We start from the raw sequence: 27,757 nt of genomic DNA, 5'->3' as shown, positions 1-27,757 counted from the left end.
TCCGTCGCTCAATTACTACTTCTTTAGTTATATAATTACTATACCATAATTATATATATATATATATATATGTAATAATAATTTTTTACTCAACTAACACTTACTCTAATTTACCTGAGATTCTTTTTGAATAACATTTCCATAAAGCATCTCTGTAAACGACCGCCTGTGCTTCTGGGCTCTTTGCATTGACTATTCCGCGCCCAACAACCACAATATCTGCACCATTTTCTAAAATTACTTTTTCTGGTGTATTGTATACTTGACCCAGATCGTCCTTAGCACTTTCGAGTTGTACGCCAGGAGTTAATTGTAACAGCCCAGGATCTTTAAATGTATCCTTATTTTGGCATACAAAACCAGTAATTATATTTGGATTCTTTGAAGCCATGTTCAGTTTCTTCTCTGTATTCTGCAGAAATCAAATTTCCCTGTCAAAAAAATAATTTGTTTACATAACCAGGTTCTAAGTTTAAATTTCGTTTCATCTAAGAGCTAAGATTCTATTTATACCTCACTGCTCAATTCAGCCAGAAGAAATACACCACGGTTTTCTATTCCAGTACATGCACTGCTCAGAGCCTTCAATATACCCTCTCCAGGTAAAGAATGAGATGTCACACAATCTCCCCATTCTGAAATCTTATATAACCCTTTTTGATATTGTAATGATACTGTGTTACCAATATCCGCAAATTTCCTGTCCTCCAGAATCAAAAAATTAAATCTGTCCGCTAATTGTTTAAGTCGAGAAATGAAATCAGAAGTAAAATCTTCTATAATATCAACATGGGTTTTCACTAAGCATATGTATTCTCCTACTTTTTCTAGAAGTTCGAGAATTTTTACAGATGATGTCAAATCGACAGATAAACATAGGTTTGTTTTTTTAATAGACATAATGTTAAAGAGTTATTTTGCTACTAGATTCTTTGATAACTCTGCTCTCTTCTCGAAAGGTATTCGAATTCTGTCCTCAAATTAATCTGCAAACAATGAGTATTATTAAATTGTTGGAAATGGTCATCAATAAAATAACTTATATCAAGGAGTTGATATAATAAATGGTAAATCTTATATAGAAATCAGATATACGCACTTACCTTTAGTTACTGGTGCTTTAACTTCTCTTAGATATTTGTGAAGCTTTATAGACATTTCTTTTGTAATCTTTTTATGTTTTTCGAGAATGTCAATTAACTCAGTCATTGTAAATAGTGAATCAATATATACATTATTGGATTCAAGATTCATTCTGCCACCTTGTTCTCTGTCTAAAATAATTATAGCATTTTTAACTATTAACCCTTCTTTATTTAAATCTTTGACTGTTTCTAATACACTAGAACCAGAAGTTACTACATCTTCAATTATAAGACAAGTTTCACCCACTTTACAATGACCTTCTATCATTTTCTTAGTACCATATGCTTTTGCATCTTTTCTTCGCAATAGCATTGGTTTCTTTACCTTAACACTTAGTAAAGTAGCAATTGGTAGAGCTGTGTAAGGTACTCCACATATGTGATCATATTTTTTATGGTTACTAACAATGTCGTAAAGCAGGACTGTTAATAGTTCCTGAAAAAAACAAGTAGATAATTAATATTTAAATAATGCAAAAATAGCAAATTATATTCCTGAAGTGTATTCACTTTTAGAATTGGATCTGAAATATTAAAATATTGAACATCTGTTTATAACACAAGTATGTTTATACAAGTCAAATAAATTATTAAAATCATATTTCATTTCAATTCTGAATAATAAAAAAATAATTTTATTATTGTCGTTAATTAAATTGATAATATAGCCGGTCCCTTTACACATTATTATTATAAATATTTTGAATACAATAGATACTCTTCAAAACACCACATTACAGCCACAGTACAGTCTCAATAACCTGGGAATAGATATAATATGAAACACAACTAATGTCGAATCTGACGTCGTACAATAAATTCAAGTTAATATAAGACAGTATTAAACCAAAACAAATCTAAAATTGACTTTATAGATATAGCGCCATTGCATAGATGCCGAGCTCAGCTCCGTCGCTCAATTACTACTTCTTTAGTTATATAATTACTATACCATAATTATATATATATACGTAATAATAATTTTTTACTCAACTAACACTTACTCTAATTTACCTGAGATTCTTTTTGAATAACATTTCCATAAAGCATCTCTGTAAACGACCGCCTGTGCTTCTGGGCTCTTTGCATTGACTATTCCGCGCCCAACAACCACAATATCTGCACCATTTTCTAAAATTACTTTTTCTGGTGTATTGTATACTTGACCCAGATCGTCCTTAGCACTTTCGAGTTGTACGCCAGGAGTTAATTGTAACAGCCCAGGATCTTTAAATGTATCCTTATTTTGGCATACAAAACCAGTAATTATATTTGGATTCTTTGAAGCCATGTTCACACTTTCTTCTCTGTATTCTGCAGAGATCAAATTTCCCTGTCAAAAAAAATAATTTGTTTACATAACCAGGTTCTAAGTTTAAATTTCGTTTCATCTAAGAGCTAAGATTCTATTTATACCTCACTGCTCATTTCAGCTAGAAGAAATACACCACGGTTTTCTATTCCAGTACATGCACTGCTCAGAGCCTTCAATATACCCTCTCCAGGTAAAGAATGAGATGTCACACAATCTGCCCATTCTGAAATCTTATATAACCCTTTTTGATATTGTAATGATACTGTGTTACCAATATCCGCAAATTTCCTGTCCTCCAGAATCAAAAAATTAAATCTGTCCGCTAATTGTTTAAGTCGAGAAATGAAATCAGAAGTAAAATCTTCTATAATATCAACATGGGTTTTCACTAAGCATATGTATTCTCCTACTTTTTCAAGAAGTTCGAGAATTTTTACAGTTGATGTCAAATCGACAGATAAACATAGGTTTGTTTTTTTAATAGACATAATGTTAAAGAGTTGTTTTGCTACTAGATTCTTTGATAACTCTGCTCTCTTCTCGAAAGGTATTCGAATTCTGTCCTCAAATGAATCTGCAAACAATGAGTATTATTAAATTGTTGGAAATGGACATCAACAAAATAACTTATATCAAGGAGTTGATATAATAAATGGTAAATCTTATATAGAAATCAGATATATGCACTTACCTTTAGTTACTGGTGCTTTAACTTCTCTTAAATATTTGTGAATCTTTATAGACATTTCTTTTGTAATCTTTTTATGTTTTTCGAGAATGTCAATTAACTCAGTCATTGTAAATAGTGAATCAATATATACATTATTGGATTCAAGATTCATTCTGCCACCTTGTTCTCTGTCTAAAATAATTATAGCATTTTTAACTATTAACCCTTCTTTATTTAAATCTTTGACTGTTTCTAATACACTAGAACCAGAAGTTACTACATCTTCAATTATAAGACAAGTTTCACCCACTTTATAATGACCTTCTATCATTTTCTTAGTACCATATGCTTTTGCCTCTTTTCTTCGCAATAGCATTGGTTTCTTTACCTTAACACTAAGTAAAGTAGCAATTGGTAGAGCTGTGTAAGGGACTCCACATATGTGATCATATTTTTTATGGTTACTAACAATGTCGTAAAGCAGGACTGTTAATAGTTCCTGAAAAAAACAAGTAGATAATTAATATTTAAATAATGCAAAAATAGCAAATTATATTCCTGAAGTGTATTCACTTTTAGAATTGGATCTGAAATATTAAAATATTGAACATCTGTTTATAACACAAGTATGTTTATACAAGTCAAATAAATTATTAAAATCATATTTCATTTCAATTCTGAATAATAAAAAAATAATTTTATTATTGTCGTTAATTAAATTGATAATATAGCCGGTCCCTTTACACATTATTATTATAAATATTTTGAATACAATAGATACTCTATAAAACACCACATGACAGCCACAGTACCAGTCTCAATAACCTGGGAATAGATATAATATGAAACACAACTAATGTCGAATCTGACGTCGTACAATAAATTCAAGTTAATATAAGACAGTATTAGATACAACTTATTAGTAAGAATATTAATTTTTCACATACCATTACGTCCGGATAACTAACTATAACCCTCAAATCAAAGTAAACAGGTGTCATAGTTCCACTCTTCGTCTTAAACTCCCCGAATTTAACTGCATCTATATCAAACAACTTTATTGCTAGTTCTTCTAGTGTATTATAAGCCATTGTTATTTGATTAAACAAAATTACGATAGTAAACAACAATTATATTATACCACGTGTGTATGTGCGTTAGCGCAGTACTAAGATGCTAAGAATGTTCCATTCAGTTCCATTCATTCAGGGGAGGGGAAGAACAACTCGTAACAAAATATAGGACATCTATGATTTTCGGGACGAACTATTTAACAGTCAGCATCTATCTTTTGTTTCTGTCCATCGGTATTACCACAGATAACTAATATATTACTCATGTATACAAGGTTACTGGTGACTCGACGTTTTCCCATCAGGACTAGGTAGAGGAGCTCAGATGCAATTATTTTGACCCTCTATATGTTTCGAGTTATTCTAAATTATGTGATTTTTAAAAAAATATCCAAATCAGCGTCTTTACAACTTATTAAAAAAAATGGCTTGTTGAATGTATTTCAACCTAATTTTTATGTGTAGAGGACTTGGTAACAAAAACATAATAACTGACAAAATACCCATGAATGCTTAATAAGTATAATAATAGCTAGGACCACAAACGATTTTTTTTTATAACGTTTGTTGAGTTTAAGTGCCATGTAATTAAAAAAAACATATATAAAACTTTCTCATCAAATAAGCTGTCTAAAATAAGCTACGTAATAACATTACACTTGAAAACCCATGATTACTAATTCCGAGTATGTCCAAAATTTAACCCGTTCTTTTCCATAAAATTGATACAGAATACTAAATTTTGTGAAAAAAAAAACAAGTGATACACGATTTTTTTACAACCAGCCAGTATGTCCTCTAGATCGAAAAATGTTTACATAGGTATAGGTAATACCTTATTACTTGGTAAGAAATAATAATTGATTAATAATTTGAAATAGTATGTCTAGTAGTAGTATGTATGTATGCGTGTTGTTTAATTAAACAGTTAATTACGATAGTAAACAATAATTGCCTTGTAACACGTGTAGAACACAACACATGTAGGTAAATGTAAACTAGAGTCTAGCGTCGCGTCGTAAGAAGCACATATAACATTCTTCTTTGGTTCCATTCATCCAGGGGACGGGATGTTTTGTTACAAGAACAACTATATATACATCATATATCATTATTAATTATAGATAGATATATATGATTCGAATGTACCTACCCACCTAACCCACAGTAGACAATTATATCATTCTCATTCTCTCCTACATTATCGTTTAATTTTCCCTTATTTCTCCTACGTAGGTACGTAAATTTCATTTTGTTCCCCTATAAAGGCTATCGTTGTACCCATGGTTCTTATTTCATTGCAGTAATGTGAAATTCTCATTCTAATTGTAGAACGATACTTTATTTTATAAATATATATATATCATCAGTAGGTATACGAGGAAGTAAACACACAAATTTACAAATTACAACACAGATTTCGCCTTGTTAAAGTTCGACGATTTTATTACATGTAACGATAAAATATAGACAATAAAACGATATTTTTCTTTGTATTCCATTTATTTCACATCTATAGTATAATAGTAGTAGTAGTATATAGATCGGTACTTAAATAAAATGCCAATAAATGCTCTTGCCTTCTTCTGTAGGTTTATTGTATACATGATGTATTTAATTGACCAACCATAATACAAGTCTATCTAGGAATGTCTAAATAGATGCATATCGGCTCTGTGCGTGACATAGTAAGAATACAATATATATATCACCACCAACCCACCTTAACTTCTAGATATTACACATAAGCTAATTATACTTTGATTTACTAGTTGTCATCAGTGCAAGAATAGGGAATAGAATAATTTTAATTTTAAGCACTTATGTAATAAGTCCTATGACGAGACGTCTAAAAATTTTTCACATTAGATTGACTTAGGTATATAGGGTAGGTATGTTTTATAATATATATATGAGTAGGCACTTAAGTTATTGACATTTATCTGTTTTTATATCTTAAATAAATATATTAGACTGGAATGTTTCGAAAGTTATTCACAAATAAAACTTCCGCTTAGTATATATTTTACGATCTATCCTGTTTGTACACAAATATAAGAACCTGTATTTTATAGTTTCTAAAGTTTATAGGATCTGTCAAGTCACTCTATTTAAACCAAAACAAATCTAAAATTTACTTTATAGATATAGCGCCATTGCATAGATGCCGAACTCAGCTCCGTCGCTCAATTACTATTCTTTAGTTATATAATTATATACCATAATTATATATATATATATATGTAATAATAATTTTTTACTCAACTAACACTTACTCTAATTTACCTGAGATTCTTTTTGAATAACATTTCCATAAAGCATCTCTGTAAACGATATGTGCTTCTGGGCTCTTTGCATTGACTATTCCGCGCCCAACAACCACAATATCTGCACCATTTTCTAAAATTACTTTTTCTGGTGTATTGTATACTTGACCCAGATCGTCCTTAGCACTTTCGAGTTGTACGCCAGGAGTTAATTGTAACAGCCCAGGATCTTTAAATGTATCCTTATTTTGGCATACAAAACCAGTAATTATATTTGGATTCTTTGAAGCCATGTTCAGTTTCTTCTCTGTATTCTGCAGAAATCAAATTTCCCTGTCAAAAAAATAATTTGTTTACATAACCAGGTTCTAAGTTTAAATTTCGTTTCATCTAAGAGCTAAGATTCTATTTATACCTCACTGCTCATTTCAGCTAGAAGAAATACACCACGGTTTTCTATTCCAGTACATGCACTGCTCAGAGCCTTCAATATACCCTCTCCAGGTAAAGAATGAGATGTCACACAATCTGCCCATTCTGAAATCTTATATAACCCTTTTTGATATTGTAATGATACTGTGTTACCAATATCCGCAAATTTCCTGTCCTCCAGAATCAAAAAATTAAATCTGTCCGCTAATTGTTTAAGTCGAGAAATGAAATCAGAAGTAAAATCTTCTATAATATCAACATGGGTTTTCACTAAGCATATGTATTCTCCTACTTTTTCTAGAAGTTCGAGAATTTTTACAGATGATGTCAAATCGACAGATAAACATAGGTTTGTTTTTTTAATAGACATAATGTTAAAGAGTTGTTTTGCTACTAGATTCTTTGATAACTCTGCTCTCTTCTCGAAAGGTATTCGAATTCTGTCCTCAAATGAATCTGCAAACAATGAGTATTATTAAATTGTTGGAAATGGACATCAATAAAATAACTTATATCAAGGAGTTGATATAATAAATGGTAAATCTTATATAGAAATCAGATATATGCACTTACCTTTAGTTACTGGTGCTTTAACTTCTCTTAAATATTTGTGAATCTTTATAGACATTTCTTTTGTAATCTTTTTATGTTTTTCGAGAATGTCAATTAACTCAGTCATTGTAAATAGTGAATCAATATATACATTATTGGATTCAAGATTCATTCTGCCACCTTGTTCTCTGTCTAAAATAATTATAGCATTTTTAACTATTAACCCTTCTTTATTTAAATCTTTGACTGTTTCTAATACACTAGAACCAGAAGTTACTACATCTTCAATTATAAGACAAGTTTCACCCACTTTATAATGACCTTCTATCATTTTCTTAGTACCATATGCTTTTGCATCTTTTCTTCGCAATAGCATTGGTTTCTTTACCTTAACACTTAAGTAAAGTAGCAATTGGTAGAGCTGTGTAAGGTACTCCACATATGTGATCATATTTTTTATGGTTACTAACAATGTCGTAAAGCAGGACTGTTAATAGTTCCTGAAAAAAACAAGTAGATAATTAATATTTAAATAATGCAAAAATAGCAAATTATATTCCTGAAGTGTATTCACTTTTAGAATTGGATCTGAAATATTAAAATATTGAACATCTGTTTATAACACAAGTATGTTTATACAAGTCAAATAAATTATTAAAATCATATTTCATTTCAATTCTGAATAATAAAAAAATAATTTTATTATTGTCGTTAATTAAATTGATAATATAGCCGGTCCCTTTACACATTATTATTATAAATATTTTGAATACAATAGATACTCTTCAAAACACCACATTACAGCCACAGTACAGTCTCAATAACCTGGGAATAGATATAATATGAAACACAACTAATGTCGAATCTGACGTCGTACAATAAATTCAAGTTAATATAAGACAGTATTAAACCAAAACAAATCTAAAATTGACTTTATAGATATAGCGCCATTGCATAGATGCCGAGCTCAGCTCCGTCGCTCAATTACTACTTCTTTAGTTATATAATTACTATACCATAATTATATATATATATATATATATATATATATATATTTTTACTCAACTAACACTTACTCTAATTTACCTGAGATTCTTTTTGAATAACATTTCCATAAAGCATCTCTGTAAACGACCGCCTGTGCTTCTGGGCTCTTTGCATTGACTATTCCGCGCCCAACAACCACAATATCTGCACCATTTTCTAAAATTACTTTTTCTGGTGTATTGTATACTTGACCCAGATCGTCCTTAGCACTTTCGAGTTGTACGCCAGGAGTTAATTGTAACAGCCCAGGATCTTTAAATGTATCCTTATTTTGGCATACAAAACCAGTAATTATATTTGGATTCTTTGAAGCCATGTTCACAGTTTCTTCTCTGTATTCTGCAGAGATCAAATTTCCCTGTCAAAAAAAATAATTTGTTTACATAACCAGGTTCTAAGTTTAAATTTCGTTTCATCTAAGAGCTAAGATTCTATTTATACCTCACTGCTCATTTCAGCTAGAAGAAATACACCACGGTTTTCTATTCCAGTACATGCACTGCTCAGAGCCTTCAATATACCCTCTCCAGGTAAAGAATGAGATGTCACACAATCTGCCCATTCTGAAATCTTATATAACCCTTTTTGATATTGTAATGATACTGTGTTACCAATATCCGCAAATTTCCTGTCCTCCAGAATCAAAAAATTAAATCTGTCCGCTAATTGTTTAAGTCGAGAAATGAAATCAGAAGTAAAATCTTCTATAATATCAACATGGGTTTTCACTAAGCATATGTATTCTCCTACTTTTTCAAGAAGTTCGAGAATTTTTACAGTTGATGTCAAATCGACAGATAAACATAGGTTTGTTTTTTTAATAGACATAATGTTAAAGAGTTGTTTTGCTACTAGATTCTTTGATAACTCTGCTCTCTTCTCGAAAGGTATTCGAATTCTGTCCTCAAATGAATCTGCAAACAATGAGTATTATTAAATTGTTGGAAATGGACATCAACAAAATAACTTATATCAAGGAGTTGATATAATAAATGGTAAATCTTATATAGAAATCAGATATATGCACTTACCTTTAGTTACTGGTGCTTTAACTTCTCTTAAATATTTGTGAATCTTTATAGACATTTCTTTTGTAATCTTTTTATGTTTTTCGAGAATGTCAATTAACTCAGTCATTGTAAATAGTGAATCAATATATACATTATTGGATTCAAGATTCATTCTGCCACCTTGTTCTCTGTCTAAAATAATTATAGCATTTTTAACTATTAACCCTTCTTTATTTAAATCTTTGACTGTTTCTAATACACTAGAACCAGAAGTTACTACATCTTCAATTATAAGACAAGTTTCACCCACTTTATAATGACCTTCTATCATTTTCTTAGTACCATATGCTTTTGCCTCTTTTCTTCGCAATAGCATTGGTTTCTTTACCTTAACACTAAGTAAAGTAGCAATTGGTAGAGCTGTGTAAGGGACTCCACATATGTGATCATATTTTTTATGGTTACTAACAATGTCGTAAAGCAGGACTGTTAATAGTTCCTGAAAAAAACAAGTAGATAATTAATATTTAAATAATGCAAAAATAGCAAATTATATTCCTGAAGTGTATTCACTTTTAGAATTGGATCTGAAATATTAAAATATTGAACATCTGTTTATAACACAAGTATGTTTATACAAGTCAAATAAATTATTAAAATCATATTTCATTTCAATTCTGAATAATAAAAAAATAATTTTATTATTGTCGTTAATTAAATTGATAATATAGCCGGTCCCTTTACACATTATTATTATAAATATTTTGAATACAATAGATACTCTTCAAAACACCACATGACAGCCACAGTACCAGTCTCAATAACCTGGGAATAGATATAATATGAAACACAACTAATGTCGAATCTGACGTCGTACAATAAATTCAAGTTAATATAAGACAGTATTAGATACAACTTATTAGTAAGAATATTAATTTTTCACATACCATTACGTCCGGATAACTAACTATAACCCTCAAATCAAAGTAAACAGGTGTCATAGTTCCACTCTTCGTCTTAAACTCCCCGAATTTAACTGCATCTATATCAAACAACTTTATTGCTAGATTCTAGTGTATTATAAGCCATTGTTATTTGATTAAACAAAATTACGATAGTAAACAACAATTATATTATACCACGTGTGTATGTGCGTTAGCGCAGTACTAAGATGCTAAGAATGTTCCATTCAGTTCCATTCATTCAGGGGAGGGGAAGAACAACTCGTAACAAAATATAGGACATCTATGATTTTCGGGACGAACTATTTAACAGTCAGCATCTATCTTTTGTTTCTGTCCATCGGTATTACCACAGATAACTAATATATTACTCATGTATACATTACTGGTGACTCGACGTTTTCCCATCAGGACTAGGTAGAGGAGCTCAGATGCAATTATTTTGACCCTCTATATGTTTCGAGTTATTCTAAATTATGTGATTTTTAAAAAAATATCCAATTCAGCGTCTTTACAACTTATTAAAAAAAATGGCTTGTTGAATGTATTTCAACCTATATGTGTATTAACAAAAACATAATAACTGACAAAATACCCATGAATGCTTAATATATATATATATATATACAAACGATATTATAACGTTTGTTGAGTTTAAGTGCCATGTAGCTTAAAAAAAACATGACTCTAATCGTACAAATTACTAATAAAACTTTCTCATCAAATAAGCTGTCTAAAATAAGCTACGTAATAACATTACACTTGAAAACCCATGATTACTAATTCCGAGTATGTCCAAAATTTAACCCGTTCTTTTCCGTAAAATTGATACAGAATACTAAATTTTGTGAAAAAAAAAAAATGATACACGATTTTTTTACAACCAGCCAGTATGTCCTCTAGATCAAAAAATGTTTACATAGGTATAGGTAATACCTTATTACTTGGTAAGAAATAATAATTGATTAATAATTTGAAATAGTATGTCTAGTAGTAGTATGTATGTATGTATGCGTGTTGTTTAATTAAACAGTTAATTACGATAGTAAACAATAATTGCCTTGTAACACGTGTAGAACACAACACATGTAGGTAAATGTAATCTAGCGTCTAGCGTCGCGTCGTAAGAAGCACATATAACATTCTTCTTTGGTTCCATTCATCCAGGGGACGGGATGTTTTGTTACAAGAACAACTATATATACATCATATATCATTATTAATTATAGATAGATATATATGATTCGAATGTACCTACCCACCTAACCCACAGTAGACAATTATATCATTCTCATTCTCTCCTACATTATCGTTTAATTTTCCCTTATTTCTCCTACGTAGGTACGTAAATTTCATTTTGTTCCCCTATAAAGGCTATCGTTGTACCCATGGTTCTTATTTCATTGCAGTAATGTGAAATTCTCATTCTAATTGTAGAACGATACTTTATTTTATAAATATATATATATCATCAGTAGGTATACGAGAGGAAGTAAACACACAAATTTACAAATTACAACACAGATTTCGCCTTGTTAAAGTTCGACGATTTTATTACATGTAACGATAAAATATAGACAATAAAACGATATTTTTCTTGTATTCCATTTATTTCACATCTATAGTATAATAGTAGTAGTAGTATATAGATCGGTACTTAAATAAAATGCCAATAAATGCTCTTGCCTTCTTCTGTAGGTTTATTGTATACATGATGTATTTAATTGACCAACCATAATACAAGTCTATCTAGGAATGTCTAAATAGATGCATATCGGCTCTGTGCGTGACATAGTAAGAATACAATATATATATCACCACCAACCCACCTTAACTTCTAGATATTACACATAAGCTAATTATACTTTGATTTACTAGTTGTCATCAGTGCAAGAATAGGGAATATAATAATTTTAATTTTAAGCACTTATGTAATAAGTCCTATGACGAGACGTCTAAAAATTTTTCACATTAGATTGACTTAGGTATATAGGGTAGGTATGTTTTATAATATATATATGAGTAGGCACTTAAGTTATTGACATTTATCTGTTTTTATATCTTAAATAAATATATTAGACTGGAATGTTTCGAAAGTTGTATTCACAAATAAAACTTCCGCTTAGTATATATTTTACGATCTATCCTGTTTGTACACAAATATAAGAACCTGTATTTTATAGTTTCTAAAGTTTATAGGACCTCTGTCAAGTCACTCTATTTAAACCAAAACAAATCTAAAATTTACTTTATAGATATAGCGCCATTGCATAGATGCCGAACTCAGCTCCGTCGCTCAATTACTACTTCTTTAGTTATATAATTACTATACCATAATTATATATATATATATATATATATGTAATAATAATTTTTTACTCAACTAACACTTACTCTAATTTACCTGAGATTCTTTTTGAATAACATTTCCATAAAGCATCTCTGTAAACGACCGCCTGTGCTTCTGGGCTCTTTGCATTGACTATTCCGCGCCCAACAACCACAATATCTGCACCATTTTCTAAAATTACTTTTTCTGGTGTATTGTATACTTGACCCAGATCGTCCTTAGCACTTTCGAGTTGTACGCCAGGAGTTAATTGTAACAGCCCAGGATCTTTAAATGTATCCTTATTTTGGCATACAAAACCAGTAATTATATTTGGATTCTTTGAAGCCATGTTCAGTTTCTTCTCTGTATTCTGCAGAAATCAAATTTCCCTGTCAAAAAAATAATTTGTTTACATAACCAGGTTCTAAGTTTAAATTTCGTTTCATCTAAGAGCTAAGATTCTATTTATACCTCACTGCTCAATTCAGCCAGAAGAAATACACCACGGTTTTCTATTCCAGTACATGCACTGCTCAGAGCCTTCAATATACCCTCTCCAGGTAAAGAATGAGATGTCACACAATCTCCCCATTCTGAAATCTTATATAACCCTTTTTGATATTGTAATGATACTGTGTTACCAATATCCGCAAATTTCCTGTCCTCCAGAATCAAAAAATTAAATCTGTCCGCTAATTGTTTAAGTCGAGAAATGAAATCAGAAGTAAAATCTTCTATAATATCAACATGGGTTTTCACTAAGCATATGTATTCTCCTACTTTTTCTAGAAGTTCGAGAATTTTTACAGATGATGTCAAATCGACAGATAAACATAGGTTTGTTTTTTTAATAGACATAATGTTAAAGAGTTGTTTTGCTACTAGATTCTTTGATAACTCTGCTCTCTTCTCGAAAGGTATTCGAATTCTGTCCTCAAATTAATCTGCAAACAATGAGTATTATTAAATTGTTGGAAATGGTCATCAATAAAATAACTTATATCAAGGAGTTGATATAATAAATGGTAAATCTTATATAGAAATCAGATATATGCACTTACCTTTAGTTACTGGTGCTTTAACTTCTCTTAGATATTTGTGAAGCTTTATAGACATTTCTTTTGTAATCTTTTTATGTTTTTCGAGAATGTCAATTAACTCAGTCATTGTAAATAGTGAATCAATATATACATTATTGGATTCAAGATTCATTCTGCCACCTTGTTCTCTGTCTAAAATAATTATAGCATTTTTAACTATTAACCCTTCTTTATTTAAATCTTTGACTGTTTCTAATACACTAGAACCAGAAGTTACTACATCTTCAATTATAAGACAAGTTTCACCCACTTTACAATGACCTTCTATCATTTTCTTAGTACCATATGCTTTTGCATCTTTTCTTCGCAATAGCATTGGTTTCTTTACCTTAACACTTAGTAAAGTAGCAATTGGTAGAGCTGTGTAAGGTACTCCACATATGTGATCATATTTTTTATGGTTACTAACAATGTCGTAAAGCAGGACTGTTAATAGTTCCTGAAAAAAACAAGTAGATAATTAATATTTAAATAATGCAAAAATAGCAAATTATATTCCTGAAGTGTATTCACTTTTAGAATTGGATCTGAAATATTAAAATATTGAACATCTGTTTATAACACAAGTATGTTTATACAAGTCAAATAAATTATTAAAATCATATTTCATTTCAATTCTGAATAATAAAAAAATAATTTTATTATTGTCGTTAATTAAATTGATAATATAGCCGGTCCCTTTACACATTATTATTATAAATATTTTGAATACAATAGATACTCTTCAAAACACCACATTACAGCCACAGTACAGTCTCAATAACCTGGGAATAGATATAATATGAAACACAACTAATGTCGAATCTGACGTCGTACAATAAATTCAAGTTAATATAAGACAGTATTAAACCAAAACAAATCTAAAATTGACTTTATAGATATAGCGCCATTGCATAGATGCCGAGCTCAGCTCCGTCGCTCAATTACTACTTCTTTAGTTATATAATTACTATACCATAATTATATATATATATATATATATATATATATATATTTTTTTTTACTCAACTAACACTTACTCTAATTTACCTGAGATTCTTTTTGAATAACATTTCCATAAAGCATCTCTGTAAACGACCGCCTGTGCTTCTGGGCTCTTTGCATTGACTATTCCGCGCCCAACAACCACAATATCTGCACCATTTTCTAAAATTACTTTTTCTGGTGTATTGTATACTGACCCAGATCGTCCTTAGCACTTTCGAGTTGTACGCCAGGAGTTAATTGTAACAGCCCAGGATCTTTAAATGTATCCTTATTTTGGCATACAAAACCAGTAATTATATTTGGATTCTTTGAAGCCATGTTCACAGTTTCTTCTCTGTATTCTGCAGAGATCAAATTTCCCTGTCAAAAAAAATAATTTGTTTACATAACCAGGTTCTAAGTTTAAATTTCGTTTCATCTAAGAGCTAAGATTCTATTTATACCTCACTGCTCATTTCAGCTAGAAGAAATACACCACGGTTTTCTATTCCAGTACATGCACTGCTCAGAGCCTTCAATATACCCTCTCCAGGTAAAGAATGAGATGTCACACAATCTGCCCATTCTGAAATCTTATATAACCCTTTTTGATATTGTAATGATACTGTGTTACCAATATCCGCAAATTTCCTGTCCTCCAGAATCAAAAAATTAAATCTGTCCGCTAATTGTTTAAGTCGAGAAATGAAATCAGAAGTAAAATCTTCTATAATATCAACATGGGTTTTCACTAAGCATATGTATTCTCCTACTTTTTCAAGAAGTTCGAGAATTTTTACAGTTGATGTCAAATCGACAGATAAACATAGGTTTGTTTTTTTAATAGACATAATGTTAAAGAGTTGTTTTGCTACTAGATTCTTTGATAACTCTGCTCTCTTCTCGAAAGGTATTCGAATTCTGTCCTCAAATGAATCTGCAAACAATGAGTATTATTAAATTGTTGGAAATGGACATCAACAAAATAACTTATATCAAGGAGTTGATATAATAAATGGTAAATCTTATATAGAAATCAGATATATGCACTTACCTTTAGTTACTGGTGCTTTAACTTCTCTTAAAATATTTGTGAATCTTTATAGACATTTCTTTTGTAATCTTTTTATGTTTTTCGAGAATGTCAATTAACTCAGTCATTGTAAATAGTGAATCAATATATACATTATTGGATTCAAGATTCATTCTGCCACCTTGTTCTCTGTCTAAAATAATTATAGCATTTTTAACTATTAACCCTTCTTTATTTAAATCTTTGACTGTTTCTAATACACTAGAACCAGAAGTTACTACATCTTCAATTATAAGACAAGTTTCACCCACTTTATAATGACCTTCTATCATTTTCTTAGTACCATATGCTTTTGCCTCTTTTCTTCGCAATAGCATTGGTTTCTTTACCTTAACACTAAGTAAAGTAGCAATTGGTAGAGCTGTGTAAGGGACTCCACATATGTGATCATATTTTTTATGGTTACTAACAATGTCGTAAAGCAGGACTGTTAATAGTTCCTGAAAAAAACAAGTAGATAATTAATATTTAAATAATGCAAAAATAGCAAATTATATTCCTGAAGTGTATTCACTTTTAGAATTGGATCTGAAATATTAAAATATTGAACATCTGTTTATAACACAAGTATGTTTATACAAGTCAAATAAATTATTAAAATCATATTTCATTTCAATTCTGAATAATAAAAAAATAATTTTATTATTGTCGTTAATTAAATTGATAATATAGCCGGTCCCTTTACACATTATTATTATAAATATTTTGAATACAATAGATACTCTATAAAACACCACATGACAGCCACAGTACCAGTCTCAATAACCTGGGAATAGATATAATATGAAACACAACTAATGTCGAATCTGACGTCGTACAATAAATTCAAGTTAATATAAGACAGTATTAGATACAACTTATTAGTAAGAATATTAATTTTTCACATACCATTACGTCCGGATAACTAACTATAACCCTCAAATCAAAGTAAACAGGTGTCATAGTTCCACTCTTCGTCTTAAACTCCCCGAATTTAACTGCATCTATATCAAACAACTTTATTGCTAGTTCTTCTAGTGTATTATAAGCCATTGTTATTTGATTAAACAAAATTACGATAGTAAACAACAATTATATTATACCACGTGTATGTGCGTTAGCGCAGTACTAAGATGCTAAGAATGTTCCATTCAGTTCCATTCATTCAGGGGAGGGGAAGAACAACTCGTAACAAAATATAGGACATCTATGATTTTCGGGACGAACTATTTAACAGTCAGCATCTATCTTTTGTTTCTGTCCATCGGTATTACCACAGATAACTAATATATTACTCATGTATACAAGGTTACTGGTGACTCGACGTTTTCCCATCAGGACTAGGTAGAGGAGCTCAGATGCAATTATTTTGACCCTCTATATGTTTCGAGTTATTCTAAATTATGTGATTTTTAAAAAAATATCCAATTCAGCGTCTTTACAACTTATTAAAAAAAATGGCTTGTTGAATGTATTTCAACCTAATTTTTATGTGTAGAGGACTTGGTAACAAAAACATAATAACTGACAAAATACCCATGAATGCTTAATAAGTATAATAATAGCTAGGACCACAAACGATTTTTTTTTATAACGTTTGTTGAGTTTAAGTGCCATGTAGCTTAAAAAAAACATGACTCTAATCGTACAAATTACTAATAAAACTTTCTCATCAAATAAGCTGTCTAAAATAAGCTACGTAATAACATTACACTTGAAAACCCATGATTACTAATTCCGAGTATGTCCAAAATTTAACCCGTTCTTTTCCGTAAAATTGATACAGAATACTAAATTTTGTGAAAAAAAAAAACAAGTGATACACGATTTTTTTACAACCAGCCAGTATGTCCTCTAGATCAAAAAATGTTTACATAGGTATAGGTAATACCTTATTACTTGGTAAGAAATAATAATTGATTAATAATTTGAAATAGTATGTCTAGTAGTAGTATGTATGTATGCGTGTTGTTTAATTAAACAGTTAATTACGATAGTAAACAATAATTGCCTTGTAACACGTGTAGAACACAACACATGTAGGTAAATGTAAACTAGCGTCTAGCGTCGCGTCGTAAGAAGCACAAATAACATTCTTCTTTGGTTCCATTCATCCAGGGGACGGGATGTTTTGTTACAAGAACAACTATATATACATCATATATCATTATTAATTATAGATAGATATATATGATTCGAATGTACCTACCCACCTAACCCACAGTAGACAATTATATCATTCTCATTCTCTCCTACATTATCGTTTAATTTTCCCTTATTTCTCCTACGTAGGTACGTAAATTTCATTTTGTTCCCCTATAAAGGCTATCGTTGTACCCATGGTTCTTATTTCATTGCAGTAATGTGAAATTCTCATTCTAATTGTAGAACGATACTTTATTTTATAAATATATATATATCATCAGTAGGTATACGAGAGGAAGTAAACACACAAATTTACAAATTACAACACAGATTTCGCCTTGTTAAAGTTCGACGATTTTATTACATGTAATGATAAAATATAGACAATAAAACGATATTTTTCTTTGTATTCCATTTATTTCACATCTATAGTATAATAGTAGTAGTAGTATATAGATCGGTACTTAAATAAAATGCCAATAAATGCTCTTGCCTTCTTCTGTAGGTTTATTGTATACATGATGTATTTAATTGACCAACCATAATACAAGTCTATCTAGGAATGTCTAAATAGATGCATATCGGCTCTGTGCGTGACATAGTAAGAATACAATATATATATCACCACCAACCCACCTTAACTTCTAGATATTACACATAAGCTAATTATACTTTGATTTACTAGTTGTCATCAGTGCAAGAATAGGGAATAGAATAATTTTAATTTTAAGCACTTATGTAATAAGTCCTATGACGAGACGTCTAAAAATTTTTCACATTAGATTGACTTAGGTATATAGGGTAGGTATGTTTTATAATATATATATGAGTAGGCACTTAAGTTATTGACATTTATCTGTTTTTATATCTTAAATAAATATATTAGACTGGAATGTTTCGAAAGTTATTCACAAATAAAACTTCCGCTTAGTATATATTTTACGATCTATCCTGTTTGTACACAAATATAAGAACCTGTATTTTATAGTTTCTAAAGTTTATAGGACCTCTGTCAAGTCACTCTATTTAAACCAAAACAAATCTAAAATTTACTTTATAGATATAGCGCCATTGCATAGATGCCGAACTCAGCTCCGTCGCTCAATTACTACTTCTTTAGTTATATAATTACTATACCATAATTATATATATATATATATGTAATAATAATTTTTTACTCAACTAACACTTACTCTAATTTACCTGAGATTCTTTTTGAATAACATTTCCATAAAGCATCTCTGTAAACGACCGCCTGTGCTTCTGGGCTCTTTGCATTGACTATTCCGCGCCCAACAACCACAATATCTGCACCATTTTCTAAAATTACTTTTTCTGGTGTATTGTATACTTGACCCAGATCGTCCTTAGCACTTTCGAGTTGTACGCCAGGAGTTAATTGTAACAGCCCAGGATCTTTAAATGTATCCTTATTTTGGCATACAAAACCAGTAATTATATTTGGATTCTTTGAAGCCATGTTCAGTTTCTTCTCTGTATTCTGCAGAAATCAAATTTCCCTGTCAAAAAAATAATTTGTTTACATAACCAGGTTCTAAGTTTAAATTTCGTTTCATCTAAGAGCTAAGATTCTATTTATACCTCACTGCTCAATTCAGCTAGAAGAAATACACCACGGTTTTCTATTCCAGTACATGCACTGCTCAGAGCCTTCAATATACCCTCTCCAGGTAAAGAATGAGATGTCACACAATCTCCCCATTCTGAAATCTTATATAACCCTTTTTGATATTGTAATGATACTGTGTTACCAATATCCGCAAATTTCCTGTCCTCCAGAATCAAAAAATTAAATCTGTCCGCTAATTGTTTAAGTCGAGAAATGAAATCAGAAGTAAAATCTTCTATAATATCAACATGGGTTTTCACTAAGCATATGTATTCTCCTACTTTTTCTAGAAGTTCGAGAATTTTTACAGATGATGTCAAATCGACAGATAAACATAGGTTTGTTTTTTTAATAGACATAATGTTAAAGAGTTGTTTTGCTACTAGATTCTTTGATAACTCTGCTCTCTTCTCGAAAGGTATTCGAATTCTGTCCTCAAATTAATCTGCAAACAATGAGTATTATTAAATTGTTGGAAATGGTCATCAATAAAATAACTTATATCAAGGAGTTGATATAATAAATGGTAAATCTTATATAGAAATCAGATATATGCACTTACCTTTAGTTACTGGTGCTTTAACTTCTCTTAGATATTTGTGAAGCTTTATAGACATTTCTTTTGTAATCTTTTTATGTTTTTCGAGAATGTCAATTAACTCAGTCATTGTAAATAGTGAATCAATATATACATTATTGGATTCAAGATTCATTCTGCCACCTTGTTCTCTGTCTAAAATAATTATAGCATTTTTAACTATTAACCCTTCTTTATTTAAATCTTTGACTGTTTCTAATACACTAGAACCAGAAGTTACTACATCTTCAATTATAAGACAAGTTTCACCCACTTTACAATGACCTTCTATCATTTTCTTAGTACCATATGCTTTTGCATCTTTTCTTCGCAATAGCATTGGTTTCTTTACCTTAACACTAAGTAAAGTAGCAATTGGTAGAGCTGTGTAAGGTACTCCACATATGTGATCATATTTTTTATGGTTACTAACAATGTCGTAAAGCAGGACTGTTAATAGTTCCTGAAAAAAACAAGTAGATAATTAATATTTAAATAATGCAAAAATAGCAAATTATATTCCTGAAGTGTATTCACTTTTAGAATTGGATCTGAAATATTAAAATATTGAACATCTGTTTATAACACAAGTATGTTTATACAAGTCAAATAAATTATTAAAATCATATTTCATTTCAATTCTGAATAATAAAAAAATAATTTTATTATTGTCGTTAATTAAATTGATAATATAGCCGGTCCCTTTACACATTATTATTATAAATATTTTGAATACAATAGATACTCTTCAACACCACATTACAGCCACAGTACAGTCTCAATAACCTGGGAATAGATATAATATGAAACACAACTAATGTCGAATCTGACGTCGTACAATAAATTCAAGTTAATATAAGACAGTATTAAACCAAAACAAATCTAAAATTGACTTTATAGATATAGCGCCATTGCATAGATGCCGAGCTCAGCTCCGTCGCTCAATTACTACTTCTTTAGTTATATAATTACTATACCATAATTATATATATATATATATATATATATATATTTAATAATAATTTTTTACTCAACTAACACTTACTCTAATTTACCTGAGATTCTTTTTGAATAACATTTCCATAAAGCATCTCTGTAAACGACCGCCTGTGCTTCTGGGCTCTTTGCATTGACTATTCCGCGCCCAACAACCACAATATCTGCACCATTTTCTAAAATTACTTTTTCTGGTGTATTGTATACTTGACCCAGATCGTCCTTAGCACTTTCGAGTTGTACGCCAGGAGTTAATTGTAACAGCCCAGGATCTTTAAATGTATCCTTATTTTGGCATACAAAACCAGTAATTATATTTGGATTCTTTGAAGCCATGTTCACAGTTTCTTCTCTGTATTCTGCAGAGATCAAATTTCCCTGTCAAAAAAAATAATTTGTTTACATAACCAGGTTCTAAGTTTAAATTTCGTTTCATCTAAGAGCTAAGATTCTATTTATACCTCACTGCTCATTTCAGCTAGAAGAAATACACCACGGTTTTCTATTCCAGTACATGCACTGCTCAGAGCCTTCAATATACCCTCTCCAGGTAAAGAATGAGATGTCACACAATCTGCCCATTCTGAAATCTTATATAACCCTTTTTGATATTGTAATGATACTGTGTTACCAATATCCGCAAATTTCCTGTCCTCCAGAATCAAAAAATTAAATCTGTCCGCTAATTGTTTAAGTCGAGAAATGAAATCAGAAGTAAAATCTTCTATAATATCAACATGGGTTTTCACTAAGCATATGTATTCTCCTACTTTTTCAAGAAGTTCGAGAATTTTTACAGTTGATGTCAAATCGACAGATAAACATAGGTTTGTTTTTTTAATAGACATAATGTTAAAGAGTTGTTTTGCTACTAGATTCTTTGATAACTCTGCTCTCTTCTCGAAAGGTATTCGAATTCTGTCCTCAAATGAATCTGCAAACAATGAGTATTATTAAATTGTTGGAAATGGACATCAACAAAATAACTTATATCAAGGAGTTGATATAATAAATGGTAAATCTTATATAGAAATCAGATATATGCACTTACCTTTAGTTACTGGTGCTTTAACTTCTCTTAAATATTTGTGAATCTTTATAGACATTTCTTTTGTAATCTTTTTATGTTTTTCGAGAATGTCAATTAACTCAGTCATTGTAAATAGTGAATCAATATATACATTATTGGATTCAAGATTCATTCTGCCACCTTGTTCTCTGTCTAAAATAATTATAGCATTTTTAACTATTAACCCTTCTTTATTTAAATCTTTGACTGTTTCTAATACACTAGAACCAGAAGTTACTACATCTTCAATTATAAGACAAGTTTCACCCACTTTATAATGACCTTCTATCATTTTCTTAGTACCATATGCTTTTGCCTCTTTTCTTCGCAATAGCATTGGTTTCTTTACCTTAACACTAAGTAAAGTAGCAATTGGTAGAGCTGTGTAAGGGACTCCACATATGTGATCATATTTTTTATGGTTACTAACAATGTCGTAAAGCAGGACTGTTAATAGTTCCTGAAAAAAACAAGTAGATAATTAATATTTAAATAATGCAAAAATAGCAAATTATATTCCTGAAGTGTATTCACTTTTAGAATTGGATCTGAAATATTAAAATATTGAACATCTGTTTATAACACAAGTATGTTTATACAAGTCAAATAAATTATTAAAATCATATTTCATTTCAATTCTGAATAATAAAAAAATAATTTTATTATTGTCGTTAATTAAATTGATAATATAGCCGGTCCCTTTACACATTATTATTATAAATATTTTGAATACAATAGATACTCTATAAAACACCACATGACAGCCACAGTACCAGTCTCAATAACCTGGGAATAGATATAATATGAAACACAACTAATGTCGAATCTGACGTCGTACAATAAATTCAAGTTAATATAAGACAGTATTAGATACAACTTATTAGTAAGAATATTAATTTTTCACATACCATTACGTCCGGATAACTAACTATAACCCTCAAATCAAAGTAAACAGGTGTCATAGTTCCACTCTTCGTCTTAAACTCCCCGAATTTAACTGCATCTATATCAAACAACTTTATTGCTAGTTCTTCTAGTGTATTATAAGCCATTGTTATTTGATTAAACAAAATTACGATAGTAAACAACAATTATATTATACCACGTGTGTATGTGCGTTAGCGCAGTACTAAGATGCTAAGAATGTTCCATTCAGTTCCATTCATTCAGGGGAGGGGAAGAACAACTCGTAACAAAATATAGGACATCTATGATTTTCGGGACGAACTATTTAACAGTCAGCATCTATCTTTTGTTTCTGTCCATCGGTATTACCACAGATAACTAATATATTACTCATGTATACAAGGTTACTGGTGACTCGACGTTTTCCCATCAGGACTAGGTAGAGGAGCTCAGATGCAATTATTTTGACCCTCTATATGTTTCGAGTTATTCTAAATTATGTGATTTTTAAAAAAATATCCAATTCAGCGTCTTTACAACTTATTAAAAAAAATGGCTTGTTGAATGTATTTCAACCTAATTTTTATGTGTAGAGGACTTGGTAACAAAAACATAATAACTGACAAAATACCCATGAATGCTTAATAAGTATAATAATAGCTAGGACCACAAACGATTTTTTTTTATAACGTTTGTTGAGTTTAAGTGCCATGTAGCTTAAAAAAAACATGACTCTAATCGTACAAATTACTAATAAAACTTTCTCATCAAATAAGCTGTCTAAAATAAGCTACGTAATAACATTACACTTGAAAACCCATGATTACTAATTCCGAGTATGTCCAAAATTTAACCCGTTCTTTTCCGTAAAATTGATACAGAATACTAAATTTTGTGAAAAAAAAAAACAAGTGATACACGATTTTTTTACAACCAGCCAGTATGTCCTCTAGATCAAAAAATGTTTACATAGGTATAGGTAATACCTTATTACTTGGTAAGAAATAATAATTGATTAATAATTTGAAATAGTATGTCTAGTAGTAGTATGTATGTATGCGTGTTGTTTAATTAAACAGTTAATTACGATAGTAAACAATAATTGCCTTGTAACACGTGTAGAACACAACACATGTAGGTAAATGTAAACTAGCGTCTAGCGTCGCGTCGTAAGAAGCACATATAACATTCTTCTTTGGTTCCATTCATCCAGGGGACGGGATGTTTTGTTACAAGAACAACTATATATACATCATATATCATTATTAATTATAGATAGATATATATGATTCGAATGTACCTACCCACCTAACCCACAGTAGACAATTATATCATTCTCATTCTCTCCTACATTATCGTTTAATTTTCCCTTATTTCTCCTACGTAGGTACGTAAATTTCATTTTGTTCCCCTATAAAGGCTATCGTTGTACCCATGGTTCTTATTTCATTGCAGTAATGTGAAATTCTCATTCTAATTGTAGAACGATACTTTATTTTATAAATATATATATATATCATCAGTAGGTATACGAGAGGAAGTAAACACACAAATTTACAAATTACAACACAGATTTCGCCTTGTTAAAGTTCGACGATTTTATTACATGTAATGATAAAATATAGACAATAAAACGATATTTTTCTTTGTATTCCATTTATTTCACATCTATAGTATAATAGTAGTAGTAGTATATAGATCGGTACTTAAATAAAATGCCAATAAATGCTCTTGCCTTCTTCTGTAGGTTTATTGTATACATGATGTATTTAATTGACCAACCATAATACAAGTCTATCTAGGAATGTCTAAATAGATGCATATCGGCTCTGTGCGTGACATAGTAAGAATACAATATATATATCACCACCAACCCACCTTAACTTCTAGATATTACACATAAGCTAATTATACTTTGATTTACTAGTTGTCATCAGTGCAAGAATAGGGAATAGAATAATTTTAATTTTAAGCACTTATGTAATAAGTCCTATGACGAGACGTCTAAAAATTTTTCACATTAGATTGACTTATGTATACAGGGTAGGTATGTTTTATAATATATATATATATGAGTAGGCACTTAAGTTATTGACATTTATCTGTTTTTATATCTTAAATAAATATATTAGACTGGAATGTTTCGAAAGTTATTCACAAATAAAACTTCCGCTTAGTATATATTTTACGATCTATCCTGTTTGTACACAAATATAAGAACCTGTATTTTATAGTTTCTAAAGTTTATAGGACCTCTGTCAAGTCACTCTATTTAAACCAAAACAAATCTAAAATTTACTTTATAGATATAGCGCCATTGCATAGATGCCGAACTCAGCTCCGTCGCTCAATTACTACTTCTTTAGTTATATAATTACTATACCATAATTATATATATATATATATGTAATAATAATTTTTTACTCAACTAACACTTACTCTAATTTACCTGAGATTCTTTTTGAATAACATTTCCATAAAGCATCTCTGTAAACGACCGCCTGTGCTTCTGGGCTCTTTGCATTGACTATTCCGCGCCCAACAACCACAATATCTGCACCATTTTCTAAAATTACTTTTTCTGGTGTATTGTATACTTGACCCAGATCGTCCTTAGCACTTTCGAGTTGTACGCCAGGAGTTAATTGTAACAGCCCAGGATCTTTAAATGTATCCTTATTTTGGCATACAAAACCAGTAATTATATTTGGATTCTTTGAAGCCATGTTCAGTTTCTTCTCTGTATTCTGCAGAAATCAAATTTCCCTGTCAAAAAAATAATTTGTTTACATAACCAGGTTCTAAGTTTAAATTTCGTTTCATCTAAGAGCTAAGATTCTATTTATACCTCACTGCTCAATTCAGCTAGAAGAAATACACCACGGTTTTCTATTCCAGTACATGCACTGCTCAGAGCCTTCAATATACCCTCTCCAGGTAAAGAATGAGATGTCACACAATCTCCCCATTCTGAAATCTTATATAACCCTTTTTGATATTGTAATGATACTGTGTTACCAATATCCGCAAATTTCCTGTCCTCCAGAATCAAAAAATTAAATCTGTCCGCTAATTGTTTAAGTCGAGAAATGAAATCAGAAGTAAAATCTTCTATAATATCAACATGGGTTTTCACTAAGCATATGTATTCTCCTACTTTTTCTAGAAGTTCGAGAATTTTTACAGATGATGTCAAATCGACAGATAAACATAGGTTTGTTTTTTTAATAGACATAATGTTAAAGAGTTGTTTTGCTACTAGATTCTTTGATAACTCTGCTCTCTTCTCGAAAGGTATTCGAATTCTGTCCTCAAATTAATCTGCAAACAATGAGTATTATTAAATTGTTGGAAATGGTCATCAATAAAATAACTTATATCAAGGAGTTGATATAATAAATGGTAAATCTTATATAGAAATCAGATATATGCACTTACCTTTAGTTACTGGTGCTTTAACTTCTCTTAGATATTTGTGAAGCTTTATAGACATTTCTTTTGTAATCTTTTTATGTTTTTCGAGAATGTCAATTAACTCAGTCATTGTAAATAGTGAATCAATATATACATTATTGGATTCAAGATTCATTCTGCCACCTTGTTCTCTGTCTAAAATAATTATAGCATTTTTAACTATTAACCCTTCTTTATTTAAATCTTTGACTGTTTCTAATACACTAGAACCAGAAGTTACTACATCTTCAATTATAAGACAAGTTTCACCCACTTTATAATGACCTTCTATCATTTTCTTAGTACCATATGCTTTTGCATCTTTCTTCGCAATAGCATTGGTTTCTTTACCTTAACACTAAGTAAAGTAGCAATTGGTAGAGCTGTGTAAGGTACTCCACATATGTGATCATATTTTTTATGGTTACTAACAATGTCGTAAAGCAGGACTGTTAATAGTTCCTGAAAAAAACAAGTAGATAATTAATATTTAAATAATGCAAAAATAGCAAATTATATTCCTGAAGTGTATTCACTTTTAGAATTGGATCTGAAATATTAAAATATTGAACATCTGTTTATAACACAAGTATGTTTATACAAGTCAAATAAATTATTAAAATCATATTTCATTTCAATTCTGAATAATAAAAAAATAATTTTATTATTGTCGTTAATTAAATTGATAATATAGCCGGTCCCTTTACACATTATTATTATAAATATTTTGAATACAATAGATACTCTTCAAAACACCACATTACAGCCACAGTACAGTCTCAATAACCTGGGAATAGATATAATATGAAACACAACTAATGTCGAATCTGACGTCGTACAATAAATTCAAGTTAATATAAGACAGTATTAAACCAAAACAAATCTAAAATTGACTTTATAGATATAGCGCCATTGCATAGATGCCGAGCTCAGCTCCGTCGCTCAATTACTACTTCTTTAGTTATATAATTACTATACCATAATTATATATATATATATATATATATATATGTATAATTTTTTTTACTCAACTAACAC

The 27,757-nt window shown here is 30.1% G+C and overlaps 7 protein-coding genes and 1 pseudogene across 7 annotated transcripts; all 8 read right to left on the bottom strand.

Moving 5' to 3' along the window:
* Positions 1-100: 100 nt before the first annotated feature.
* LOC131847501 (uridine 5'-monophosphate synthase-like) lies at positions 101-1,209 on the bottom strand. Its single transcript, XM_059197083.1, has 3 exons — positions 1,104-1,209; positions 514-635; positions 101-412 (listed from the first exon to the last, which is right to left on the bottom strand). The coding sequence occupies exons 1-3, from the start codon at positions 1,207-1,209 to the stop codon at positions 101-103; spliced, it is 540 nt and encodes a 179-aa protein (XP_059053066.1).
* A 936-nt stretch (positions 1,210-2,145) lies between these two features.
* LOC131847516 (uridine 5'-monophosphate synthase-like) lies at positions 2,146-4,590 on the bottom strand. The gene is made up of 4 exons (XM_059197096.1): positions 4,078-4,590; positions 3,152-3,629; positions 2,562-3,034; positions 2,146-2,478 (listed from the first exon to the last, which is right to left on the bottom strand). The coding sequence occupies exons 1-4, from the start codon at positions 4,219-4,221 to the stop codon at positions 2,146-2,148; spliced, it is 1,428 nt and encodes a 475-aa protein (XP_059053079.1). The 5' UTR covers positions 4,222-4,590.
* A 1,885-nt stretch (positions 4,591-6,475) lies between these two features.
* Positions 6,476-7,581, bottom strand: LOC131847500 (uncharacterized). The gene is made up of 3 exons (XM_059197082.1): positions 7,476-7,581; positions 7,195-7,358; positions 6,476-6,784 (listed from the first exon to the last, which is right to left on the bottom strand). The coding sequence occupies exons 1-3, from the start codon at positions 7,579-7,581 to the stop codon at positions 6,476-6,478; spliced, it is 579 nt and encodes a 192-aa protein (XP_059053065.1).
* Positions 7,582-8,526: 945 nt separating this feature from the next.
* Positions 8,527-13,972, bottom strand: LOC131847499 (uridine 5'-monophosphate synthase-like). Its single transcript, XM_059197081.1, has 7 exons — positions 13,867-13,972; positions 13,277-13,398; positions 13,005-13,175; positions 10,459-10,581; positions 9,533-10,010; positions 8,943-9,415; positions 8,527-8,859 (listed from the first exon to the last, which is right to left on the bottom strand). The coding sequence occupies exons 1-7, from the start codon at positions 13,970-13,972 to the stop codon at positions 8,527-8,529; spliced, it is 1,806 nt and encodes a 601-aa protein (XP_059053064.1).
* Positions 13,973-14,920: 948 nt separating this feature from the next.
* Positions 14,921-17,047, bottom strand: LOC131847471 (uridine 5'-monophosphate synthase-like; annotated as a pseudogene).
* A 2,230-nt stretch (positions 17,048-19,277) lies between these two features.
* Positions 19,278-20,386, bottom strand: LOC131847498 (uridine 5'-monophosphate synthase-like). The gene is made up of 3 exons (XM_059197080.1): positions 20,281-20,386; positions 19,691-19,812; positions 19,278-19,589 (listed from the first exon to the last, which is right to left on the bottom strand). The coding sequence occupies exons 1-3, from the start codon at positions 20,384-20,386 to the stop codon at positions 19,278-19,280; spliced, it is 540 nt and encodes a 179-aa protein (XP_059053063.1).
* Positions 20,387-21,336: 950 nt separating this feature from the next.
* Positions 21,337-23,993, bottom strand: LOC131847476 (uridine 5'-monophosphate synthase-like). The gene is made up of 4 exons (XM_059197064.1): positions 23,269-23,993; positions 22,343-22,820; positions 21,753-22,225; positions 21,337-21,669 (listed from the first exon to the last, which is right to left on the bottom strand). The coding sequence occupies exons 1-4, from the start codon at positions 23,410-23,412 to the stop codon at positions 21,337-21,339; spliced, it is 1,428 nt and encodes a 475-aa protein (XP_059053047.1). The 5' UTR covers positions 23,413-23,993.
* Positions 23,994-25,701: 1,708 nt separating this feature from the next.
* On the bottom strand, positions 25,702-26,810 carry LOC131847497 (uridine 5'-monophosphate synthase-like). Its single transcript, XM_059197079.1, has 3 exons — positions 26,705-26,810; positions 26,115-26,236; positions 25,702-26,013 (listed from the first exon to the last, which is right to left on the bottom strand). Exons 1-3 carry the CDS (start codon positions 26,808-26,810, stop codon positions 25,702-25,704), a joined length of 540 nt encoding a protein of 179 aa, XP_059053062.1.
* Between the last annotated feature and the right edge of the window lie 947 nt (positions 26,811-27,757).

The sequence above is a fragment of the Achroia grisella genome, unplaced genomic scaffold, assembly GCF_030625045.1.
Source record: "Achroia grisella isolate CSIRO2021 unplaced genomic scaffold, CSIRO_AGI_Agris_v1 utg537, whole genome shotgun sequence".
Lineage (NCBI taxonomy): Eukaryota > Metazoa > Arthropoda > Insecta > Lepidoptera > Pyralidae > Achroia > Achroia grisella.
Note: the sequence above shows the minus strand (reverse complement) of the source record. Positions and strands in the feature narration are given on the sequence as shown.